The sequence below is a fragment of the Theropithecus gelada genome, chromosome 3 (genome assembly GCF_003255815.1).
Source record: "Theropithecus gelada isolate Dixy chromosome 3, Tgel_1.0, whole genome shotgun sequence".
Classification (NCBI taxonomy): domain Eukaryota; kingdom Metazoa; phylum Chordata; class Mammalia; order Primates; family Cercopithecidae; genus Theropithecus; species Theropithecus gelada.
Window position 1 is genome coordinate 64436431 of NC_037670.1, and position 22235 is coordinate 64458665.

The window sequence follows — 22235 nt, forward strand, 5'->3', positions numbered from 1 at the left end:
AAGAACCCCTAAGAGCAGAATATAGCAGAGCAAAACTCAATTAAATTTTAACCTTTCAAACTTTAAAAGATTTGGAGTAGCTTCATTTCCTGCTTACCTAAATTAAATTGGATCCCTAAAGACACAAATAAAGATACAAGAAAATATATTGGCAGAAGCACAATTACATTCCAAAAATCGCGTTAAATTAAAGCACATTTCATTTATTCACTGCAGTTTAAACAAGTTCATGTTTCACAAATTGGTATTTATTGATTCAACAGTCATAAAAAGATTACATATTTCCTCTTGACAACTAGACTATGTTAGAATTAGAGAATAAATCATACGGCCATAAACTGTAATTTATTTAAGGAAATGTAATTCATGTGATACAGGAGAATCAAAATTGCTCACAACAAAGCTATCTGTGATTGTCTTAATCCTTACCATTTAAAAAATATCTCTTATATGGAATGATATTTAGGAAATAGAGATTTAATGAAATCTTGCTTTAGTAATGAAATCTCATAAAGAAGTATATGCCTTTGATCACAAGCTGCTGGTACTCAATGTTAGTGTTGAAAAAGGCCAAATTTTAAAATAAGGTTAATATGATTTTCTATTGAGGATTCAGAAAAATGTTGTTAAAAGATTGTTGAGAAATGTCTGAACTCAGAAATGTCTGACTGGAAACTATTTCAGTAGTGGATTGAATTTATGCATTTTACTAACTATAGGATGAAAAATATCAGACGTATATAGCCTTTAAGAGCCATATCTGAGCACTCTCTATCTGACAATGCTTTGAAGACAACAATTCTGAGAATGACATAATTTTTACAAAACTTTTATAAATATATTTTAAAATAAACTATGGCCAGGCACGTTGGCTCACGCCTGTAATCCCAACACTTTGGGAGGCGGAGGCGGGTGGATCACAAGGTCAGGAGATGGAGACCATCCTGGCTAACATGGTGAAACCCCGTCTCTACCAAAAATACAAAAAATTATCCGGGCATGGTGATGTGCGCCCGTAGTCCCAGCTGCTGGGGAGGCTGAGGCAGGAGAATGGTGAGCTGAGATCGCGCCACTGCACTCCAGCCTGGGAGAGACAGCAAGACTCCATCTCAAAAAAAAAAAAAAAAAAAAAAGAAAAAGACTACATACTATGTTGATTTTGCTTGTATAACTAGGAGGTAACAAGATATTCCCTTAAATCATTGGTTCTTAAACTGGAATGTGCTTGTTTAAGTCCCAGAATTTGAGATTCACTAGGTCTGGAGTGGATCCTGATAATGTACATTTCTTGCAAGCTCCCAGAAGATGGCAATGCAGCTAATATGGGGACCACTACGCTTTGAAAAACACTGACTTAGAGTAACAAAAACCAGTAATTATTCATCCAAATTAAGAAAAAGAAAATGCATCTACATTTTGTTTATCTACCCTCATAAATTATAACCTGGGAGATTCTGGTAGAACTGCTGTAATTGATACAGAGTAACTAGTTCAATTTAATTAATTTTGCTAAAGTGTATACTAAAAGAGCTTTTTAAATCCTATTTTTTTAAAAAGACATATTTTATATGTAAAAAATTGGTGATTCTTTCATGTCATACCATATAATGTCATCAGTATTAGTGAAAGCGTACGTTAAAATCATTAAAAACATGTAGGGGGGCTCAGTTTTCTTAACAGAAAAGTGACATGTTTAGAGTGGACAGTCTGTGACAGCCTTTCCAGCTCCAGAATGTCTCAGTTTGGACACTGTCAAATCATTCATGCCTTTGTCACAAAGAAGCTGGTGTCTATCTGGCATGGTAAAAAGAACAAATGTCTTGGAGGAGCGCCCCAAAAGTCTGCAGAAAGAACAACCTTTCCATTTGGTGGTTATTAGCTAACAAGGAGATTCAAAATAGAAAATGAACAAGAGAATGTAATCTGACTGCCTGGAGAGTGTGCCCCAGCTCCTTGGTTGTGCGCGTGCTTGTTTTATCCTTGACTGTTAATTGTAATGAAAGACAAGGCTTTATTCCTTACGGAAACTCCTTTAGTGATCAGACGGGCAAGTGATGTGTGTGGTGACTGTCAGTGGATGGATCAAGAGTAGACTGCAGAGTTTGCTGCTGCTCAGAAGCAAAATTAATAAATACCTGAAAAAAACCATAAAAATGTTTTTTACTTATAATACAAACTTTTGGTCTCACTTACTAGAAAGGAGACATTGTCTCAGAACACTGGCCAACTTGTCCTAAAACCCACAGATCATTAATTCACACCACTCCCTCCCAAATCACATAAATATATAAATCCATTGAGGACACAACTCTAAGAACGTTCATATTTCTAGATAATTATAATAATAAATCACCTAGAAGTTCTCAATACTGTAAGCCTGGTTTTAGAAAGATGTTGTGATGTATTTTTATATTTCTGGTACTCTTGGTAAATGAAATGCTTTTTGCTTCCCCAGAAGTTAGGTATCATTTGATTACAGTGGAGCTGCCCCAACAAGTCTTGTGGGGGTGAGTAAGATGGAGAAAGGAAGGTTAACGTGACATGATTTAATTAGTTGAATGCCCAACATAATCATGAACAAACTGAAACTCTACTGAATATCTATCTTAAGTAGAAAGGTATACAATAAACAAATTTTCTGACACCATCCTTATCCTAATTTTATAAAATTTAAAAAGATGAAATGAATAAAGTGATAAATTGAAGCAATTTGATTAATTTTAAAATTGGCTAGATTAGGTCTGATGAACAGAGCAAAATGCAACCTCCTGAATCATTCAAGATACTATACCTGCTCCAAAGTGGTTTGGTTAATGGTATAATGCTTAATATTCAAGAAGGTTTTATTGTTCTCTATAACTTTGAACAAGTCAGCTAGGCATCCCCATCTTTTTGGCACATGATATTCTAACAAATTCAGGTGCTGTCCCTAAAAGCAAAAAAAAAAAAAAAAAAAATTGTATCATATAATTAGCATTATTAAACAAAATTGATCATACTACATTTAATTGGCAAATAAATTCAGTTATGTTTTCTCAACCTACACAAATAATTTTGTGAGTCTCCAATGGATGCCTATTGATGACAATTTTTCATAGGGTATATTTGACAAATGACATTCAACTGAGTGGCATTGCTGTTCTGCCCCCTGATATGCCCCAACCTTGCAATAGCATGGGGAAGCCCTGTTTAAGGAATCATAAGATGCCCAAAGATATTTGAAATGTAGTGATTTAACATGGCCTAAGAGAGATGGATGGAGGAGCCCTGAGTTTTACACTGGGACTTGGGCTAGTCTCTCACTGTTCTCATCATTAGCTGAGCAACTCTTGGGAAGACATTTAAACCTCTGATCTTTGTCTTCATGTATGCCAATGGAGATAATTATATCTGTTTTATAGAGTAGCTCAGAGTCATAATTGAGCATGAATGTCAGTCTCACACAGCATGCTTCTGCCATAGTAGGATTTCACTAAATGACAGTTGTTGAAATAAATAGAACATAACTACTTTATGGACTACAACCTGCTAGAAGTTATAATAAACCAGCATCCGGCAGTTATCCAAGAGATTTTTAGACAGTGCTTCTCAAACTTTAGTGTTCATAGGAATCGCCGGGTCACCTTGTTAAAATGCAGATTCCCATTCAACAGGTTGGGGCCTGTGATTCTGCACGTCTAAGAGGTCCCAGGTAATGAAGATGCTGCTGGCTCAGTGACCATACTTGATGATAGCAAGTTCGTAGAGGATTGTGATCTCAAGCACAGGGCTCTTTCTGTGAAGCAATGCGGAAACCATCAAGCCTATAAACCCTACAGCAAATATATGGAAGAGATTAGCTTTTGCAATCTTCTATGCTGAAGAAGATGAGCTATGCAGTGGACTTAGGCCCACAGATAAGAGGCGTGATATGTAATCACAGGCTGCTCTGGCCAATCCAGCAAGCAATTAAGCAGGCTTGTCACTCTTCAGAGTGGTCAAGCAATATCAGCTATCCATGCTATTTTTGGTAGGGAGGCAGGGTCTATACTTTGCAAAGTGACTAAGGTAACAAGTAGTATCTTATAACAGCATAGAATAAAAACAGAAAAAGACAGGTATGTTTATTAGCTTTTTTAGCTGAAAACAAAGAAATAATACAGGATATTAGCACTACCTTGAACTGAATTCCTGGAAAATAAAGCTTCAAGTGATCAGAAACAGTGCAATGTTGATTTGCTTCCTTACAGAGCCAAACTTTGACTGTATAACCATCACCAAACCTGAGAGTTAAATAAAATAAAAACAAGATTATTATCATATTGACCTAAGACGAGTAAATTCTAAGTCTATTTTCACACAGAGGCAGAAAAAAGAAGTAACTACTCCAAATTGTTGAGAGTTTGGATTCTCAATATAAGACACAGAAATTAATAGTTAAGTCAATTACACAGTTAATTGTTTTTCATTTATATTGACAGACACTGATTTATCTTAAAAAAATTATCAGCAAGTCCCAGAATCAACACCCAGTCAATAAAAGAGGGAAGGTGAAAACACAAACGGTGAAAGCAAAGTCCTGTGTTAGTGGAAGTGGGAAGCTGGGCTGGAAACTGGCCCTGGGAAGCATGATTGTTGGCCTTATTGCTTCAAGGTCTGTACTGATTAAAATTTGGCAGGGAAAAGATGAAAGGGATTGCATATGTAATTACCAGGCACTTGTTTGTTTGTTACATAAAAAAGTTACCACAATTATACTTCAACCCAGCCTAGGTGGACAGGCCCTATGACTGCAAAGGAAGTCTCCTGCCTAAGGGGCTCTGTTCCTCACACTGTAGAGTTATAGACAGTAGTTCCACTGGTGTCCCATCAACAAGACATGAGCTCATACTCACACCCTAAGGTAACCTCAAATAGCAATCTCCAGTAATGTAGGAGTTCTCCAAAAACTATATGAATTATTCTACTCCCTTATCTCATGTGGTGTTGGGCACGTCATAGCATCCCAATAAAAATCTGTTCAATAAAAGACAAATACATGAATATACTCTGATGACTAAAATCTCTGTCCATTTTGTTCACTGAAGCATCTTTTCTAAGTACCAAGCACAGTATGAGTACGTAGTACCTAGCACTGGTAAATATTAGTTTAATGAGTGAAGAATGAACAAATGGCATGCCCAGTCTTAGTAATCGTAGTCATCTCATTTACAAAGCATTGCTGGGGAAAAACGTGTTACACTTCAGTAAATTTTCCCTAAATGAGGCTGATCTCTAATAGATTTATGGTCAAATTATTTTTCAAGTCTATCTGTTTAAGACAGGGGACCCAAGACAATGTGACCTTGTGCCAGTGACATAGATCACCCTTGTGAGCACCGATGGAGCTCTTTGCCCTGGGGTTCTGTTTTCCTGTCCTCCTGCTTTAATTTCAGGCTGTCAGATGTCACTTCCCCATGAGGTCTGGGCATGGCCACAGTAGCCTCCCATCATTCCAGTTGATGGTTTCTAATCTTCACATGGCTGAGAGGTTGGTGAGGACACTGATAAAATATACATAAAAGCATACAGACAAGCACCTCTCTAACATTTCTATTTGGCTATCTCTCAGAATTGTTAAAGGCCAACACATTGGGTTGGTACAAGAGGAATATATTCTATGGTCATCCCTCTTCTCAGCAGTATGTTACAAGCTGTGCTGCTGAATAACACAATCAACCCACTGTGTCTTCACCAAATCCCCCAAAGTGGGTGTATTTGTCAGCGTTTCATGAAAAGAAGGGATTGAGGCCCAGGTGGTTGAAGATGCTTCCCAAGGTGAAGCACCATGTCACTGCAGCTTTGTAAATGCTCCTGGGAGAGCTCTCAGCGCTGTGTGGGCGTAATGTTGTGTTCTAGGGCAGAGGGGATGCGTTGCATGGAGATGTGTTTCTGGTCTCATGTTTATTAATGATTCTGATGGCATGACAAAATGTAGTGTTTGCGCTACTGAGGTTGAGTCCAGCTCCTCCACATACTAGTTGCGTGACCCTGGAAAGTCTGGTAAATTTTCTAACCTCAGTTGCCTCACCTAGCAAATAGATTAATTATAGTATCTGCCTAATAAGGTTGTGAGAGGACTGACTGAATTAATTCTTGCAAATTACTTGCAACAATGTCTGGCACTGTGTAAATAAGTAGATAAATAAGCAGTGAAATTTAGGATCTATTCAGAATATGACCAGAACAGAAGCATGTTCTTCTTGGAGTGAAGAAGCCTACTATTTAGGGAGAACTTAGATAAAAGCAGATAAAACAATTCAAACATGAATAGGAAGCACTAAATAAAAATACAATTGGTATAAGGAGACAGTGGCAGAGAGACGGCTGTATGTTCTCATGCATATTAGGATTCATTTTCACCATTAGTAGAAATTGCAGCCCTATGGGTGTATTTTGTTAATGAATTTTGAAAATTTCATGCTAATTTCCAATAATTATCTAATAAATTCTCTATAAGCACATATGCATATTAATAATTAAAATTCTTTCAAATTAAAGTTTCATTTGAACTAAAAGAATTCCAACTTTACTGGGAAGAACATGAATTACACAAAAAGAAAAATTACGCAAAAATTAAACAAAAAGTAAATGATACCATTCTTCCAAAACAGAAACACTCTAGAGAAAATATGCCTGAAATAGATAGGAAATAGTTTGAAATAGGTTACTCAGGATCTCTCTAAAACAGTTAACAGTTAAAAAGACTTCTAAACATAAAAATATAAAAGCATGGCACCTTCAACAACTTAGACACTCTTTGAAGATTATTAAATTCATTATGATGTAAATACCTAATTAATATTAGCTGGACTTTTTCATTTCTGTCTATAACATACACAGTTATGTCAATAATCGAAATTCCCTGAAGGATTTATTTGATTTACATACTTCCACAGAATGAAAGGTTGCCAAATAGCCAAGGAGTCATTTATTTCTATGTTCACTCATTGATCTAACATTTCTAGATAATACATTATGTCCACATTATTTGCATAATCGGTGATTAAACAGAGATAAATAAATAGGATTATCTGTAGGTAAAGATTCTTATAAGAAATATTCCACAATTTTTTGAGGTACAACATTTTGGAACCATAGACATTAAATGTAATGTATTAATTAATGCTAAAACAGAAGCAGGAGTAATACATGAGTGGAAGAAAAAACATACACACATATATTTTGAAAGTCAGACACTTCAAGAGCAGAACAAAAGAGGTGGCAATGCACCTGCAGAGACATTTCTGAAAAATCACTTGTCAAGTTGTACCAAGTGCCTATGAAGCTTTGCATTCCTGGGCTTAAGGCTCCTCTTATAAACCTCCTTCCCCCAAATTAAAAGTCATGATATATAACAAATACATTGATTTCAGCCTCATCTATTAAAAATCTCTACAAATAATACTTAATGAAGATTATATAATAGCTATTATATAACATTAAGTGAAAAATAGAAAATCATAGACTCAGTGTTACATTAATGATGTAAATATGTTTGCATATATTTACAGTCAGACTGAAATAAATTCGGGAATGTTATCTGGACAAGAAACAATCGTATGACTGTTAGGTTTTTTTTCCTTATACTATTCTGAATTCTAAAATAATGAGCACATATAACTTTATCATTAGAAAGAAAAAATATACATGGCTTCTAAGAGAATTAAAGGAACATTCTAATGTCTCATATTCTACAACTGTATTTCAGTTTCTGATTTTAAAAATCATTTATTTAGGAACTTTTTGTCACATTGCCTCTAAAAATTAAATACATAAAATTCTTTTTGGTATAGAAGCTAATCTTAGACTTTAGAAAATAACAGGATTCGTGAAATATGTAATATTTGTATTATGTGTTTATAGATATATGCCCACTGATTTCCATCATCTGCCCCATGAGGAGTCTATTCACACTCACATCCACAACCCCATACATGTGCCCTTCCCTACACATATCTGAGTAGAAATACCTTTAAAGACGACTTCTCCCTAATCCACCACAGGGCGAGAGCAGAGAGCAGAGGGGGACCAGGACTCCTGTGGTCTCACGGTAAACTCTCATTCAGCACAAGTGTTACAGCACTGACTGTGGAATATGGGGCCCCCGCTGCCTCAGACTACATTGGTCCCTAATTCTCATCTTCCTGCCTCACCACACCACACCCCACTCCTTGTGGGTTGGTGCCTCAACAAAGTACCAAATTCCAGTGATCTGTCCTCAGCTACTGAATTGTAATAGGTTGCCTTTGGATGAGGAAAGGAGAGGGTGGCACTGAGGAAGAATGGCTGAGCAAACAGCAGGATGCAAACATTTATGTGAGCACTTGATGTGTAGCTGGCATCTCTGTATTATTAATAGAAACTTCCTCATCGTAATCTCAGTCCTCATGATTACCCACTGGAAAGAAAAGGAAACCAAGAGAGAAGACTGAGGACATGTGCTCTGTCCTGCATCCTCTGTGAGCGAGGCACCAAACACATTATCCCAATTAATCCCCACAAAATACTGATGTTGCTATCTCTGCCTCTGATTTACAGAAGTGAGGTGGATCTCAGAGAAGCTACAGACTTATTCTGGTCACGCAACTCCAAGGGAATGGAGGGAGTTACAGTTCCAATGCTGAGCACTTAACCTCAAAACTCCAGCCTGAAACAGGATCTCATTTAATCGTTAATGCTCTTACATCCTTTATATTAATACTTTCACATCAATAATTTCATTTTACTCTTATCACACCTGTACACGGACTGGAACAGATACCAGTTCCTCTCTATAAAATGCAAAAATTTGAGACCCAAAGAGATCAGGGGATTTTTTCTTTGTCACTCAGCTTATTAACTGGCAGAGCTGAGACCATGGGGCTTACTTCACAACCATGTCCCTTCATTGCAAGCACCTTTATTATTTCAACTTCAGTTAAGTTTGATTTGGATCATTTTTCAATCATTGCATATGCAAATCAGAATGGCTGTGAGGATTATAGACCCAAGGTATTAACATAAAGAGAGCCCTTGACAAATAACAACAACAACAAAACAGTGTTTGGCAGCTGGCAACCACATTCCTCTTGGAGAAGAAACCCTCTTTGAAAAGAGCTTCAATATGCTTCTGAGTTTAAAGACAATATAGGGAGATGACACAGCTTCACAATAAAAAAAGAAGCTTGATTCATGCTAATATGCATCACTCCATAAACATTGCTCTCTGTGGCTGGATGTGTCACTTTCTTAAATGACTCCACCAGTCATAGATCCAGATTAAAGTGGTTGGGTCAATGTCACCTCTAGGAAAGGCCAACAGAACTGTTTCAGAACTCTGGAGGCCATGTTAACTTCATGTCTGAAAGCCAATGACTCAATATCAAATTCTTCAGCTTGTCCACGAGGCTCTCCATGATGTAACTAATGCCTTCCTCTCTGACTTCGCATCTAAGAGTGTCCTTCATGCTACCCACAACCAGATCTCCTTTCCTCCATCCATTCAGTACTAATTCAGCACTCACTTGTGCAAGGTCCTATTCTGGCTGTGAAAGCCCTTCCCACGTACATGCAGGTGTATGGTACATTCAATGCCATCAGTTGTTATAGTAGAGCTCCAAGAACACAGGACACATAAACCCTTCTGCTACTGACTCTAACACCCCTGCAGATGCCCAGTTCATATTTAATGGAGTAATGAGTGAATTAAATTCCTTGTTAGGCTTTGGTGTAATGAAAACAATATTTCTTCCTTAACTGAACAGCAAAATGTATATCTATTCTTTTTCCTTTCTTCTTTAGAGTAATCAAAAGGGATCATTTTAAAGTAAGGAACAATAGCCAAGTCAGCAGAACAAAAAAATTACATAGCCTCATCTCCAGCATTATATCATTGTCACGAGCTAAACAAACATGATAGAGCATTTTGTTTCCAAGGTGGTGAGGTGACAGCTATATGACTCAGTCCCTTATGTGGCCTCTTGCATTTTTAATGATCTCTGAACATTTTCCTTCATTTCAGAAATACCCTAGAGTCTAGATAAACAAAAGATGCCATTTACAGCTGACAATATTGCAAGAGTGGTTTGCTCTATTCCTCAAACTTGACAAGGAAGCATTTCTTTGCCCCACACTTTTAAAGAAAATGTTGGGAAATAAATGATCATCCATGAAGTTGAAATTCTTACACACGATTTCCACTATGAGTAGCAGCAGACGAGTTTTGCTTACAGCATAGAGGAGTGCCTAAAATTCTGTTATTGTTGAAATAAATCATATATGTGATTTTCTGTCCTCAGCCACCAAGCTGTTCTCACACCAGTCACCTTGAGAGGCCAAGAGAGCTAAAGTAGTCATTTTCTTCCTGATTTTTTTTTTCTTTCTCTCTGTTTTTGTTTTTTGTTTTTGTTGTTGTTGTTTGTTTGAGTTTTTTGTTTGTTTTTCTGTTTTTGTTTATTGCTTTATGAACATAATAAAGAAAACACCCCATAGAAGAAGCCATGCTACTTTCTGGCTTGATGAGTGCTGCCCATAGAGAAGCCTGCAGTACTTCATGGGTGAGACCTGAGGAGGAAAACACCAGTATTTAAACAGGGAGTCTTCAAAGCCAACACCCCACTCAGCCACCATCTGTGCAAAGATGGCAGCTTTGTAAGTGTTTCCATAAGGGAGGGGGTGCTCTGCTGCAGGCACACAAGCAAACCCTCTCTATTCTGTTTTGCTGCTGTTTTAAGTTTTTGTGGGGACATGGTTCCCTTGGGAGAGTGGATTAAATTTCTTCTGAGTTCATTTTCAAAGGCTTTGCAAATAACCTGTATGGTCTCCCGTCAGATCTCATGTAATATGGCTCTTAAATAAATAATGTAATAATAAGAAAAAAATGCATAATTGCCTTAACAGAGAAGAACTGCTTTAGGGTGCAACCTCTCTCCCATTGTTAAGAAAAGGCTTTGATAAGCCATGTGCTGGGTGAGATACTCTGGGCCAAAATGTGCCTGGAACTTTCCAACTGGATGCCTGGGTAAGGACAGCACCCTGGCAGCCAGGGGCACAAGAGGAGAAACAGCTGAGGATGCAGGGAGGGGCCAGGTGGATGGACAGCCCAAGGATCCCCAATTACTTCTCTCTTCAGGCCCACCATTCAAAAATGTTGGAAAATTACTAAATTCATGGAATTATTGATACATTTGGGTGTATGGTTGGAGGGGCGGTGATATGTGGCTGGCTCCCCAGGCACTGGAGCACATGCCCAGGCAGGACTGCACAGGTTCAAAGACAGGGCATGGCACACAGGCCTCTGACTCACCAGGAGTTCATAGAACCCTTGAGACAAGGGTCCTGGACCCCCCGGCATGAAATCAGGCACATTTTCCTAAATCTCCCATGGTCAGGAAAGACCCAAGTGACAGCTGAGTTATGAAAGTTAATGAAGACAGTGAATCTTTTCCATGTTACTCTGGATCCTTTCAAACACTAAGTACAAACTAGAGGAGCTATAACAAAGAAAGTACTAACTGGGATCAGCTTCTCCACATTATGGTTGGGGGGTGCCTATATGGGAGGCAGTTGATTCCTTGCTTTGTGAACAATTGTGCTGGAGTGATTGATAAAGTCTTCTCAAAAGGCTGGTGCTTGCCTTTTAATTATTCAAATATGCCTCTGTACACAACAAAATTAATACTATAAATGTTTACAATAATGAGAAGAAAGCAGGGGTCATAAAAAGTCAATATAGATGTTAAAATTGAACTCAAAAACAATAGACCTAGACTCCATATTTTACGGGCACAGCCACTTCAGGTGTAGGTACAGTACTGGCATGAAGCAGACATAAATAGATGTCTTTGAAAGAATTTAGCCAAGACTTCCATCAGGACAGTATGAGGAGTTCTGCAGACTCATTTCCCAGTAAGACTGCTGAAAATTATTTTTTAAAAAGCAATAAAGTCTCCAAAATGGTATTTTTCTGTATACAGCAAGATAAAAAATACAGTTATTCAAGAAAGTCTACTAAAACTGAGTAAGAACAGTAATAGTCTGTGGCATTTAAAACAAAATCTACTCTTCTCCTATCTCCCAGCTCAGGGAAATGAAAACTTCACTCCAGGTTGCTGCACCCAAGAACACAGGGCTCCCTCCCGCCTTAGCTCTCCATGAGTGAGCTGTCTCCCCCTCTCATCCTGGCCCCAGCTACATGTTCATGAGGTTAAGCTGCCAGTGAGTACAGATGAGGTGATGGTGCTCTTCCTTTACCCAGCTCTACCTCATTAGACAGAGGCTCATTAGACAGAGGCTTTAAGAACAGCATTGCTGAGAATATTGGGGTCTCCCTTGTTCTTGCCTCATATCATGGTGTGGGGTTTCCACAATGGGAGAAGTAAGCTGAGAGAATCTGAGGTCACTGTTCTCCCTCTCCAATGAGTGTTCAGCTCCTAAAGCGGGAGCGTCATTCAGAAAGAAACATGACATTGCTCCCATTTCTAGCTCCAGAGATGTGGTGCATGTATGTTTCCTTGCCTCTAAAGAAGCAAGCCATAAACAGATAACTGCTAATCTATCCCCACAGGAACTGTTTTGTTGTTGTTTAGGTTTTTTTGGTGGGTTTCTTTTTGGCTTTTTTTTTTTTTTTCAACAAAATGTGGAGAAGTTCAACCATAAGGGTGTTCTTAATAACTGGAAGCTGTGGTTAAAGGCAATTGGGAGATTGATCGATTCATTGGAGATACAGGCTAAACTATAGGCTGTCTAATTTACCAGAGAGAACAAGGGAGACCACTGGAAGGAGCGCTCCCAGTGGCATATTTGTGATTAAAACAAACCTCAAAGACTGGTCTCAGGAAGGAGCCCTTTAACAGAGCCTAAATTTGATGAGATTTATATGTAGAACAATTTATGCCCATGATATTGTCGAAAACAATACAGCAATCAGTGAATCTTACCAGCTGCATGTGCGTAAAACATCCAGGCAGAAGCAATCCCAAGTTACTTTATAAAATACTTGGAGATGAATGGAAATGAAGGGACAACATTCCAACACTCACGAGATGTAGCTAAAGCAGTGCTTGGAGAAACATTTATAGTAATAATACTTACATTAAAATGTAAGAAAAATTACAAAATAACACTCAACTGTATATCTTAGGAGACTGGAAAAAGAAAAGCAAACTAAACCTAAAGCAAGAAGACAGTAAATAATAAAGTTAGAGTGGATATTGATAAAATCAAGAATATAAAAACAATAGAGAAAAATGAAACTAAAGTTGACTGTGGAAGTTTGGAATGCCATATGGAATATGACTATGAAAAAATCAACAAATTTAACAAATATTTAGCATAATTGACCTTAATTGGTCTCTTTTTTTTATTAAAAAGAGAGATGATTCAAATTACTAGTATCCGAAATGAAAGAGAAAGCATTATTGCTGACCTTACAAAAACAAGCCATCCTTGATGGTTTCACTGGTAAACCAAATGTTTTAAGAAATAATACCAAATTTTTCACAAACGTGTTTAAAAAATGGAAGTGGAGGAACACTTTCCACCTCATTCTTTGGGGCTAGTATTACCACAATACCAAAACCAAAGACACTACACACACACAATCTCAAAAGAAAGGAACATTACAGACCATTCTCTCTTAAGAATATGAACACAAAAATCCTCAACACAATACTAGAAAATTAAATCCAATAACATTGAAAAAAATTAGACATCATGATCAAGTGAGATTTATTCTAGAAATGCAAGGTTTGTTTATCATTCAAAAGTCATTAATTTTTTTGTTTACCCAGAAGTCATTCAGGAGCAAGTGGTTTAATTTCCATGTAATTGTGTGGTTTTGAGAAATCTTGGTATTGATTTTTCTTTTATTTACATCTATCTGTCATCTATCTATCTATCTATGAAAGAGAAGTGTCTCACTCACTCTGTCACCCAGGCTGTAGTGCAGCGGTGCAATCTTGGCTCACTGCAATCTCTATATCCTGGGTTAAGGCGATTCTCCTGCCTCAACCTCCCAAGTAGCTGGGATTATAGGTGTGTGCCACCACACTAATTTTGTTTTGTTTTGTTTTGTTTTGTTTTGTTTTTTTAGTAGAGACAGAGTTTCACCATGTTGGCCAGGCTGGTCTTAAATTCCTTGCCTAAGAGATCCACCCACCTCGGCCTCCGAAAGTGCTGGGATTACAGGGGTGAGCTACCGCACCCAGCCTGATTTTTATTTTTTATATTCCACTGTGGTTCAAGATTTCAATTTTTTTAACTTATTGAGACTGGCTTTATGGCTGAGCATGTGGTCGATTTTAGAGTATGTTCCATGAGCAGATGAGAAGAATGTACATTCTGTGGTTGATGGGTAAAGTAGTTTGTGGATGCTTATTAGGTCCAATTTGTCAAGTGTCAAAGTTAAATCTAGAATTTCTTTGTTAGTTTTCTGCCTCAATTATCTGTCTAATGCTGTCAGTGGGGTGCTGAAGTCCCCCAGTATTATTATGTGGCTGTCTAAGTCTTTTCATAGTTCTAGAGGTACTTGTTTTATGAATTTGAGTGCCTTTGGACATTCCATATTGGTTTACTTATCTTTTTATTATTGTGTTGAGATATATATCTACAGCCATTTCTCTTCTGGATGCCAGTTTCTTATCAGGTAAATTTTTCCCATTCTGTTGTCTTTTCACACTTTTGATAGTGTCATTTAAAGCGTAAACATTTTTTATTTTGATGGCAATTAATTTGCTTTTTGTCTTTTGTTGTTTGTTGTGTTTTTGGTGTCATATCTGAGAATCCACTGACAATTTCAAGGTCATGAAGATTTATCCCTATGGTTTTTTCTAAGAGTTTTACAGTTTTAGCATTTACATTTAAGTTATTCATTCACCTTCAGCAACTTTTTTGCATTAACTGTGTGAGAGGTAGGGGCCCAACTTGATTCTTTTGCATGTGACTGTCTAGTTCTCCCAGCACCACTTGTTGAAAAGACTATTCAAAAATCCTATTCACCCCATTGACTCCTCAGCCAAGCACTTACACCAAAATGTCTGAATAATCTTTTCAACATCAAATGTTCGTAGCACCCTTGCAAAAATCAGTTGACCATAAAGCCCAGGGTTTACTCCTGGACTCTGAAATCTATTTTACTGATCTACAGGTATATCCTATTGTGAGTACCACATGTAAATAAATGAAGTTGGGACCCTACCTCACACACAGTTAATACAAAAAAAAAAAAAAAATTACTAAAGATGAATCAAAGACTTAAATGCAAGCGCTAAAACTATAAAACATTTAGAAAAAACACCTGGGGGTAAATCTTCATGACCTTGGATTTGGCAATGAATCCTTGGATATGACACAAAAATCACGAACAACAAAAGAAAAAAAAAAAGATTAATTAAGTATTAACAAAATTAAACACGTTTGTGCTTTCAAGGGCAATATCTGAAGTATGAAAAGACAGCCCACAAAATGGGAAAAAATCACCTGATAAGAAATTGGCATCCAGAAGATAGAGATATAGATATATATCTCAACTAAATAATAAAGACAAATAAACCCACATAAAAATAGCCAAAGAGCACTATTCTATAACTCATATGGAACCAAAAAAAAATAAAAAGAAAGAAAAAGCTCCAATAGTTAAAGCAAACTTAATAAAAAAGAACAAAGCTGGAGCCATTACATTATCTGAATTCAAACTGTGCTATAAGGCTACAGTAACCAAAACATCATGGTACTGGTACAAAAACAGACACGTAGACCAATGGGAAAGAATAGAGAATCCAGAAATAAAATTGTACACCTACAACTATCTAATCTTTAGCAAAGTTGACAAAAATAAACAATGGGGAAAGGACTACCTATTTAATAAATAGTGCTTGGATAAGTGGCTAGCCATATGCAAAAGAATGAAACTGGACCCACATCTTTCACCACGTATAAAAATTAGAGTGGACTAAAGATTTAAATATAAGACTACAAACTAAAAAGAAAAAAAAAAAGAAAAGAAAAGAAAAAAAAAACACAGCAGAAAATCTAAGAAATATCATTCTGAACATCAACCTTGATAGAGAATTTATGACTAAGTCCTCAAAAGCAATTCCAACAAAAATAAAAACTGACAAGAGACCTAATTAAACTGAAGGGCTTTTGCAAAGCAAAAGAAACTATCAACAGAGTAAAAAATAAAAAGACAACCCACAGAATGAGAGAAAATATTTCCAAACTATGCACCCAACAAAGGTCTAATATACAGAATCTATAAGGAACTTAACAAGCGAAAAACAAATAACCCCATTAAAAAATGGGCAAAAGATATGAACAGACACTTCTGAAAAGAAGATCTACAAGCAGCCAACAAACATATGAAAAAAACACTCATCATTGCTAATCATCAGAGGAGTGCAAATCAAACCCACAGTGAAATACTATTTCATACCAGTCAGGATGGCTATTATTAAAAAGAAAAAAAAGATAACACGCTGGCAAGGCTGTAGAGAAATGGGAATGCCTATCCACTGTTGGTGGTAATGTAAATTAGTTCAGCCACTGTGGAAAGCGGTTTGGTGACTTCCCAAAAACTTAAAACAGAGCTGCCATTCAACCCAGTAATCCCATTATTGGGTATATACCCAAAGGAATACAAATCATTTCACCTTAAAGACACATGCATGTATATGTTTGTTGCAGCACCTATTCATGACAGCAAAGACATGGAATCAACCTAAATGACCATCAACTAAATAATGAAAATGTAGTGCATATATACCATGGAATACTGTGCAGTCAAAAAAAGAACAGGATCATGTCTTCTGCAGCAACATGGATGGAACTGGGGCCCATTAACCTAACTGAACTACTGCAGAAACAGAAAATCAGATACCACATGTTCACACTTACATGCGGAAGCTAAACGAGTATGCATGAACACAAAGAAAGGAACAATAGAAACTGGATAGCATTAGGAGATACACCTAATGTAAATGACGAGTTAATGGGTGCAGCACACCAACATGGCACATGTATACATATGTAACAAACTTGCATGTTGTGCACATGTACCCTAGAACTTAAAGTATAACAATTTAAAAAAAAAGAAAAGAAAAGAAAATCAAGAGGAAATAAATGCTGGACACACACACACACAAAAAAAAAAAAAAAAAGAAAGAAACTGGAGCCTACTTGAGGGTGGAGGATGAGAGGAGAATGAGGATTAAGAAACTACCTATAGGATGCTATGTGTATTACCTGGGTGATGAAATAACCTGTACACGAAACACCCATGACATGAAATTTACCTGTATAAGAAATCCACACATGTACCCCTAAAACCAAAAGTTTTTTAAAAAAGTAATAAAAGATATTTTATCCTTGAAATATTGACAGGATATTATATAAAATATTTAGAGTAGTAATCTAAAAACAAAAAGATCTTCAAAACACATAAAAATTTTAAATCTAGGAAACTCTCCTAAAAGGAAAAGTAGAACAAAAAGGACCAAGAAATAGATAATAATAATTTTTAAAATTGGTAAAAATGCTTGGAGATTGCAGTAGATTATAAATATGGCCCCAGTTCTTCTCATTCCTACATCTGTGTCCTTTGCCATGTAGCTATATGTAGTGTTCTTCCACTATGGGTGGGACTACCTTCCTACCTGTTTATTTTGGGCTAGCCATGTGACTTGATTCGGCTAAAAGGACATTAGTAGCTGTGATGTGACCAGAGACTTGATTCATGCTTGTGAAGCTTGGCCTGTCCATTCTGGTGCCTCAACATTCCAGACACCAATACCAGGATGACAAGGGACAGGTGAACAAATCCAGCCCAGGCCAGCCCATCTCCATAAAACCTGCAGGTTCTTGAGGGCAAATGAAGATTTTTTTAAGCCACTGAGTTTTTATAGACTTTGCAGCACTTTTTTTACCAAAATGTAACTGATGCTTTAGGAATTTTTTTTGTTCTTTTATCAAAATGGAATAAAAAATAAAATTTGTAAGATAACTATGAAACAAAGAAATGTTCTGGGCTGGTGCATTTAAAAATACACACACACACACAACACACACACATTTTAGGTTGACAGTTTGAACTCAGAGTAAGTAAACCTTCTCCCAAATCCCAATCCTGATACATTTTAAACCTGGTATAAAGAAATCCATTTCCTTGGTTAGGCTGTGTTTTCTTGTGCCTTGGCTGTATTTACAATAGGAAATCATAATCCCATAGTGTACAGTTGGATTCTGGAACGGCATATTTTTGCTGTCTGCAATGCACATTAATTCTTGGCAAGCCGGTGTACACCAGCGCTAAGTCTGGCTATCCAGCAGAGAAGGTGACAGCACAATATTGCCAAGGCCATGGCAGCAATTAGGCCTGAATCATACACCTGATAGTTTCTGTTAGTGGAGATGCCAAAGGCAGACAGAGTCCAGTTTCGAAAAGCAGCAAACTAATAATGAATAATGCAGACTGTTTTGAGAGAAAGCAGGCTTCACCCTGCCTAAAGATAAATGGGATCAGAGTAAAAGTCTCCATCAAAGAGGTTGGTCATTGTTCTTAGTAGTGGTTGTTGTTCATTAAGCTAGGCAGAAGCTGAATGCTTGAGTGGCCTCATCTGATTGGTCTTTTAGAGTCTAGTTGCAGCATTCTGAAAGGAATTCCCATTAAGCAAAAAGCTGCCATGTACTAGGAATTTTACATTCATTATTAATACATTCATTCATTTGTTCAACAAATATGTTGAGCACATTTATGTACCAGGCACTATTTCAAATGGTAAGGATACAGAAGTAAACAGAAGCAAAGGTTTTACCCTCAGAAAGTTTACATTCTACTGGGCAGAGGTAGATAATAACCTCTAAGTAAATCAATTAATGCTATATTTAATATGTCACAGGGAATATTAGTCTGTTCAGATGCATGTACAGTGACAGAAAGCCCAAAACAGTAAGGATGTTAGTGTTTAAAGTCTGAAGTCAGGCAGCCAGAGCAGAAAAAGCATTCCTTTGGCTCATTCTGTATTATTGCTCTGCTTCACAGGTCTCCATTGCTAAGATTTCCTCGTGGCTCAAGATGGCTGCTTCATCTGTAGCCATCAACTCTGCATAAATTAAAAGGAAGGAAGAAAGGAAGAATCAGGGATGTCCCTCCTTGCAAATTCATATCCCTGACATTGTGGACATCTCTTCTTACTATAACTCTTTGGCCACATGTAGCTGTAGGGAAAGCTGGAAAACAGTCTTATTCCTATGTAGACATGTTGTCAGCTAACATCCAGGTATTCTTCTGCTTCTATGAATAATTACAATCAATACTGCACACCTCTCTGAAGAGGGGACAGTTGAGCAGAGAACTGAAGAAACTAGTCTTGTGTTTTTCTTGGGAAAGAACTTTACAGCGGGGGAAAGAGAAAGCATAACATGCTCAGGTGGTGCTATGGTTTGAGCATGTCCCCCAGAAGTTCATGTGCTGGAACCTCAATTCCTCAATGTGGTAGTATTGGGACACAGGACTAAGTGGGAGGTGTTTGGGTCATGGAGACTCTTCCCCCATGGAGGGATTAATGCTGTTCTTTAGAGACTGGGTTCGTTCTCAGGGAACTGGGTTAGTTCTCATTAAAGTGGGTTGTTACATAGCAAACTTGACCCCTTGTGCTTGTCTCTTTTAGCTTGCACATATACTTCTGTGCTTCTGCCAGGCTTTCCAGCAGCACTAGGCCCTCACCAGAAGCTGACCAGAGGCAGCCACCAAATCTAGGACTTCCCAGCCTCCAGAATTCTTAACTAAATGAACCTCTGTCCTTTATAAACTACCCAGTCTCTGGTATTCTGTTATAGTAACAGCAAATGGATTAACACAGGTGAGAAAATGATTGGTATATTCCTCCATTTCTTTTCAAAATACTATAAAGTACGTATTATTATCTCCATTGAAGAAAAAGACTACCTCCAGAGATGTTAACTTTTTCCAAGTTATATACGTAGTAAGTGAGTAAAAGTCTTACTCTAAACATGTTTTATTTCATCAAACCAGATTTTCAAAGAGGAGTCTGTGCATCTTTTTAAAAGAAGATAGTCTGTTTTCTCAGTAAATACACAGGAAGTAAATTCAACAAAGAGTAAAGTGTGTAGGTTTCATCACACAGGTGTCCATGACATGTACTTGAAGCAAAGCTTTGTTCTTTAGTCAGTTATACATAAAGTTGGTTGAGATGATTGAAGTGGCATGGAAAGAATAAGAAACTTAAGGTCAAGAAATTGAGTTTTTTGAAAACTGCTTTTCTCAACATTAACTCTGTTTTGGGTCCAACTGCTTAAATTCTTTAGGTCTCGGTTTCCTTATCGTGAAGTGGGTACAACAATAGCCATTATGTAATAAAGATTAAATAAGACCACACACAGAAAGCATTTGGCATATTGCCTATGTTCAGCAATAATTAAAATAAATGCAGCAGCATGAATCTGAGCTCAGCTCACTTTACTTCAGAGTTGATGAATATTGCTTCAAAGCTGTGAGGAGTTCAGCTACTTATTCCTCTGTCTCAACCATATGCAATAATCACCCCCAACTTTAAGTTTTCTCTCCTGCTTCTTGCCTTAGCAAAAAGGACATGAATATCAACAGCCCTTCTTCATAGGAATTCTCCAAACAGCCCATCAGTGCTTCCCTAGGAACATACTCAACACCCAGAATCCTCCTCACCCTCACAGCCCACCCAACTTCTGTTTCTCTAATGACATCGCTATATTTCCGTGTCCCAAACTCGAAGGCACCTCCTTTTCTCAAGCTCAGATCAGCCGGCTGTAAAGTTCTACTATCATGTTCTCCAATATCTCCTGTACCCATGCTGCCTTCTCCATGTGCTTGGTCACAGTTTACTTCAGTTTGTCTTATTTAACTTCCTGCTAGAGAACAAAAATTTCTGTTTAATAAGCCAGTTATTCTCCTGTTTCTTTTTGCTTCCCTTTGTTCCGCCATTATTTTGCCTTTTTTTTTTTTTAACTTTAGAATTAGTATTTCCCATGATTTGGTCCCAAAGATTCTCTTCAAGTGTATGCCCCATGATTCCACCTGTATTCCACTTGCAGTCAAGCTGTTTCAAACATGGTTTGCATTGTTCTTCGCTGTGCCACTACCTCTAATGCACTCATAGTTGATTAGCTGGCTAAGCATACACGTGGTTTAAATTCCTCCTCACCCATAAAACCACCTGTGCCAATCCTTCCCCTAAAACAATGGGTGTGCATTCTTCCTCCTCCTAACTCCTACTTCATGGGCTTTGAAACCTTCTTGTGGCGCTAATGGTCTTTCTTATGTAATTTTTTTTTATTTGTGTGTCTAGCCCAGTTCTTACAGGGCTCATGCCTTATTACCCACTCAATCCCAAGACCCTCGCACTGTGTAAACATTCAGTAATGTTTGCAGGTTTAAACTGAGGTGCACAACACAGCATTTTGTTCACCAGTCTCTTAGAACAACTGTCACATCGTGTTGCATTCATTGTTATGTTTCTGCCTCTGACACTATGCTGAGTTTATTGAGATTAGAAATCACATTTTCATCATCTCTAATAAAGTGGTTACTCAATAAACGTGTGTGAATGAACAGGACTCATGATGTGAGTCTGAGTCCCCAACAACTTCAGCCATCTAAAAATATCTCCAACACTTCTATTCTCCATCTTCATTGTGAGTGAAAAGCATTCTGGTTGTTCTTACAGAAAATGTTAGAAAATGAATGCCGAATGTTTACTTTTGGTAAAGTGACAGCTCTGGGTGATACTGTTCATGATCTGAATTTCCAAGACCAGAGGCAGCTAACCAAAATGCCCAGCACGAGAATGGCATGAGAATCAGAAACTCTTCCCAGCTAATTTTGTCAGAGCAATACTGTGTTCATACAACATGATGCTGTGACAACAAATGAGATGACAAATTACACATAGCGGGTGAGGTGAAACATGCTGAGGATATGAAGGTGCACTATCTCTCTTAATAAAAACATTTCTAGTAAACAGAATTAGTTCAGTGGTTAGTAGCAGCAGCTGAATTATATCATGCTTTAAAGTAAAATGTAGAAAAAGATAACTCAGTAGCACATCATTCCATAGTTCCACATCATGGCAGAAATTATTTTATGTGCTCATGTACAAACTTCCTTCCCCATTTGTGAAAAATGACATAAACAGACTGAATTATCTATTTCACTTTTAAATGATCCACTTCATTATGTGGTGATG

The 22235-nt window shown here is 37.4% G+C and overlaps 1 protein-coding gene across 1 annotated transcript in view; it reads right to left on the minus strand.

Moving 5' to 3' along the window:
* Positions 1 to 1649: 1649 nt before the first annotated feature.
* Positions 1650 to 22235, minus strand: part of ABCA13 (ATP binding cassette subfamily A member 13) — a 505863-nt gene continuing 485277 nt past the window's right edge. The window contains exons 60-62 of the mRNA XM_025379476.1: positions 4157 to 4262; positions 2792 to 2929; positions 1650 to 2135 (exon numbers count right to left, since the gene is read on the minus strand). Of these exons, the coding sequence (XP_025235261.1) occupies positions 2040 to 2135; positions 2792 to 2929; positions 4157 to 4262 (340 nt within the window). The 3' untranslated portion in view covers positions 1650 to 2039. The remainder of the gene's footprint in view (positions 2136 to 2791; positions 2930 to 4156; positions 4263 to 22235) is intronic.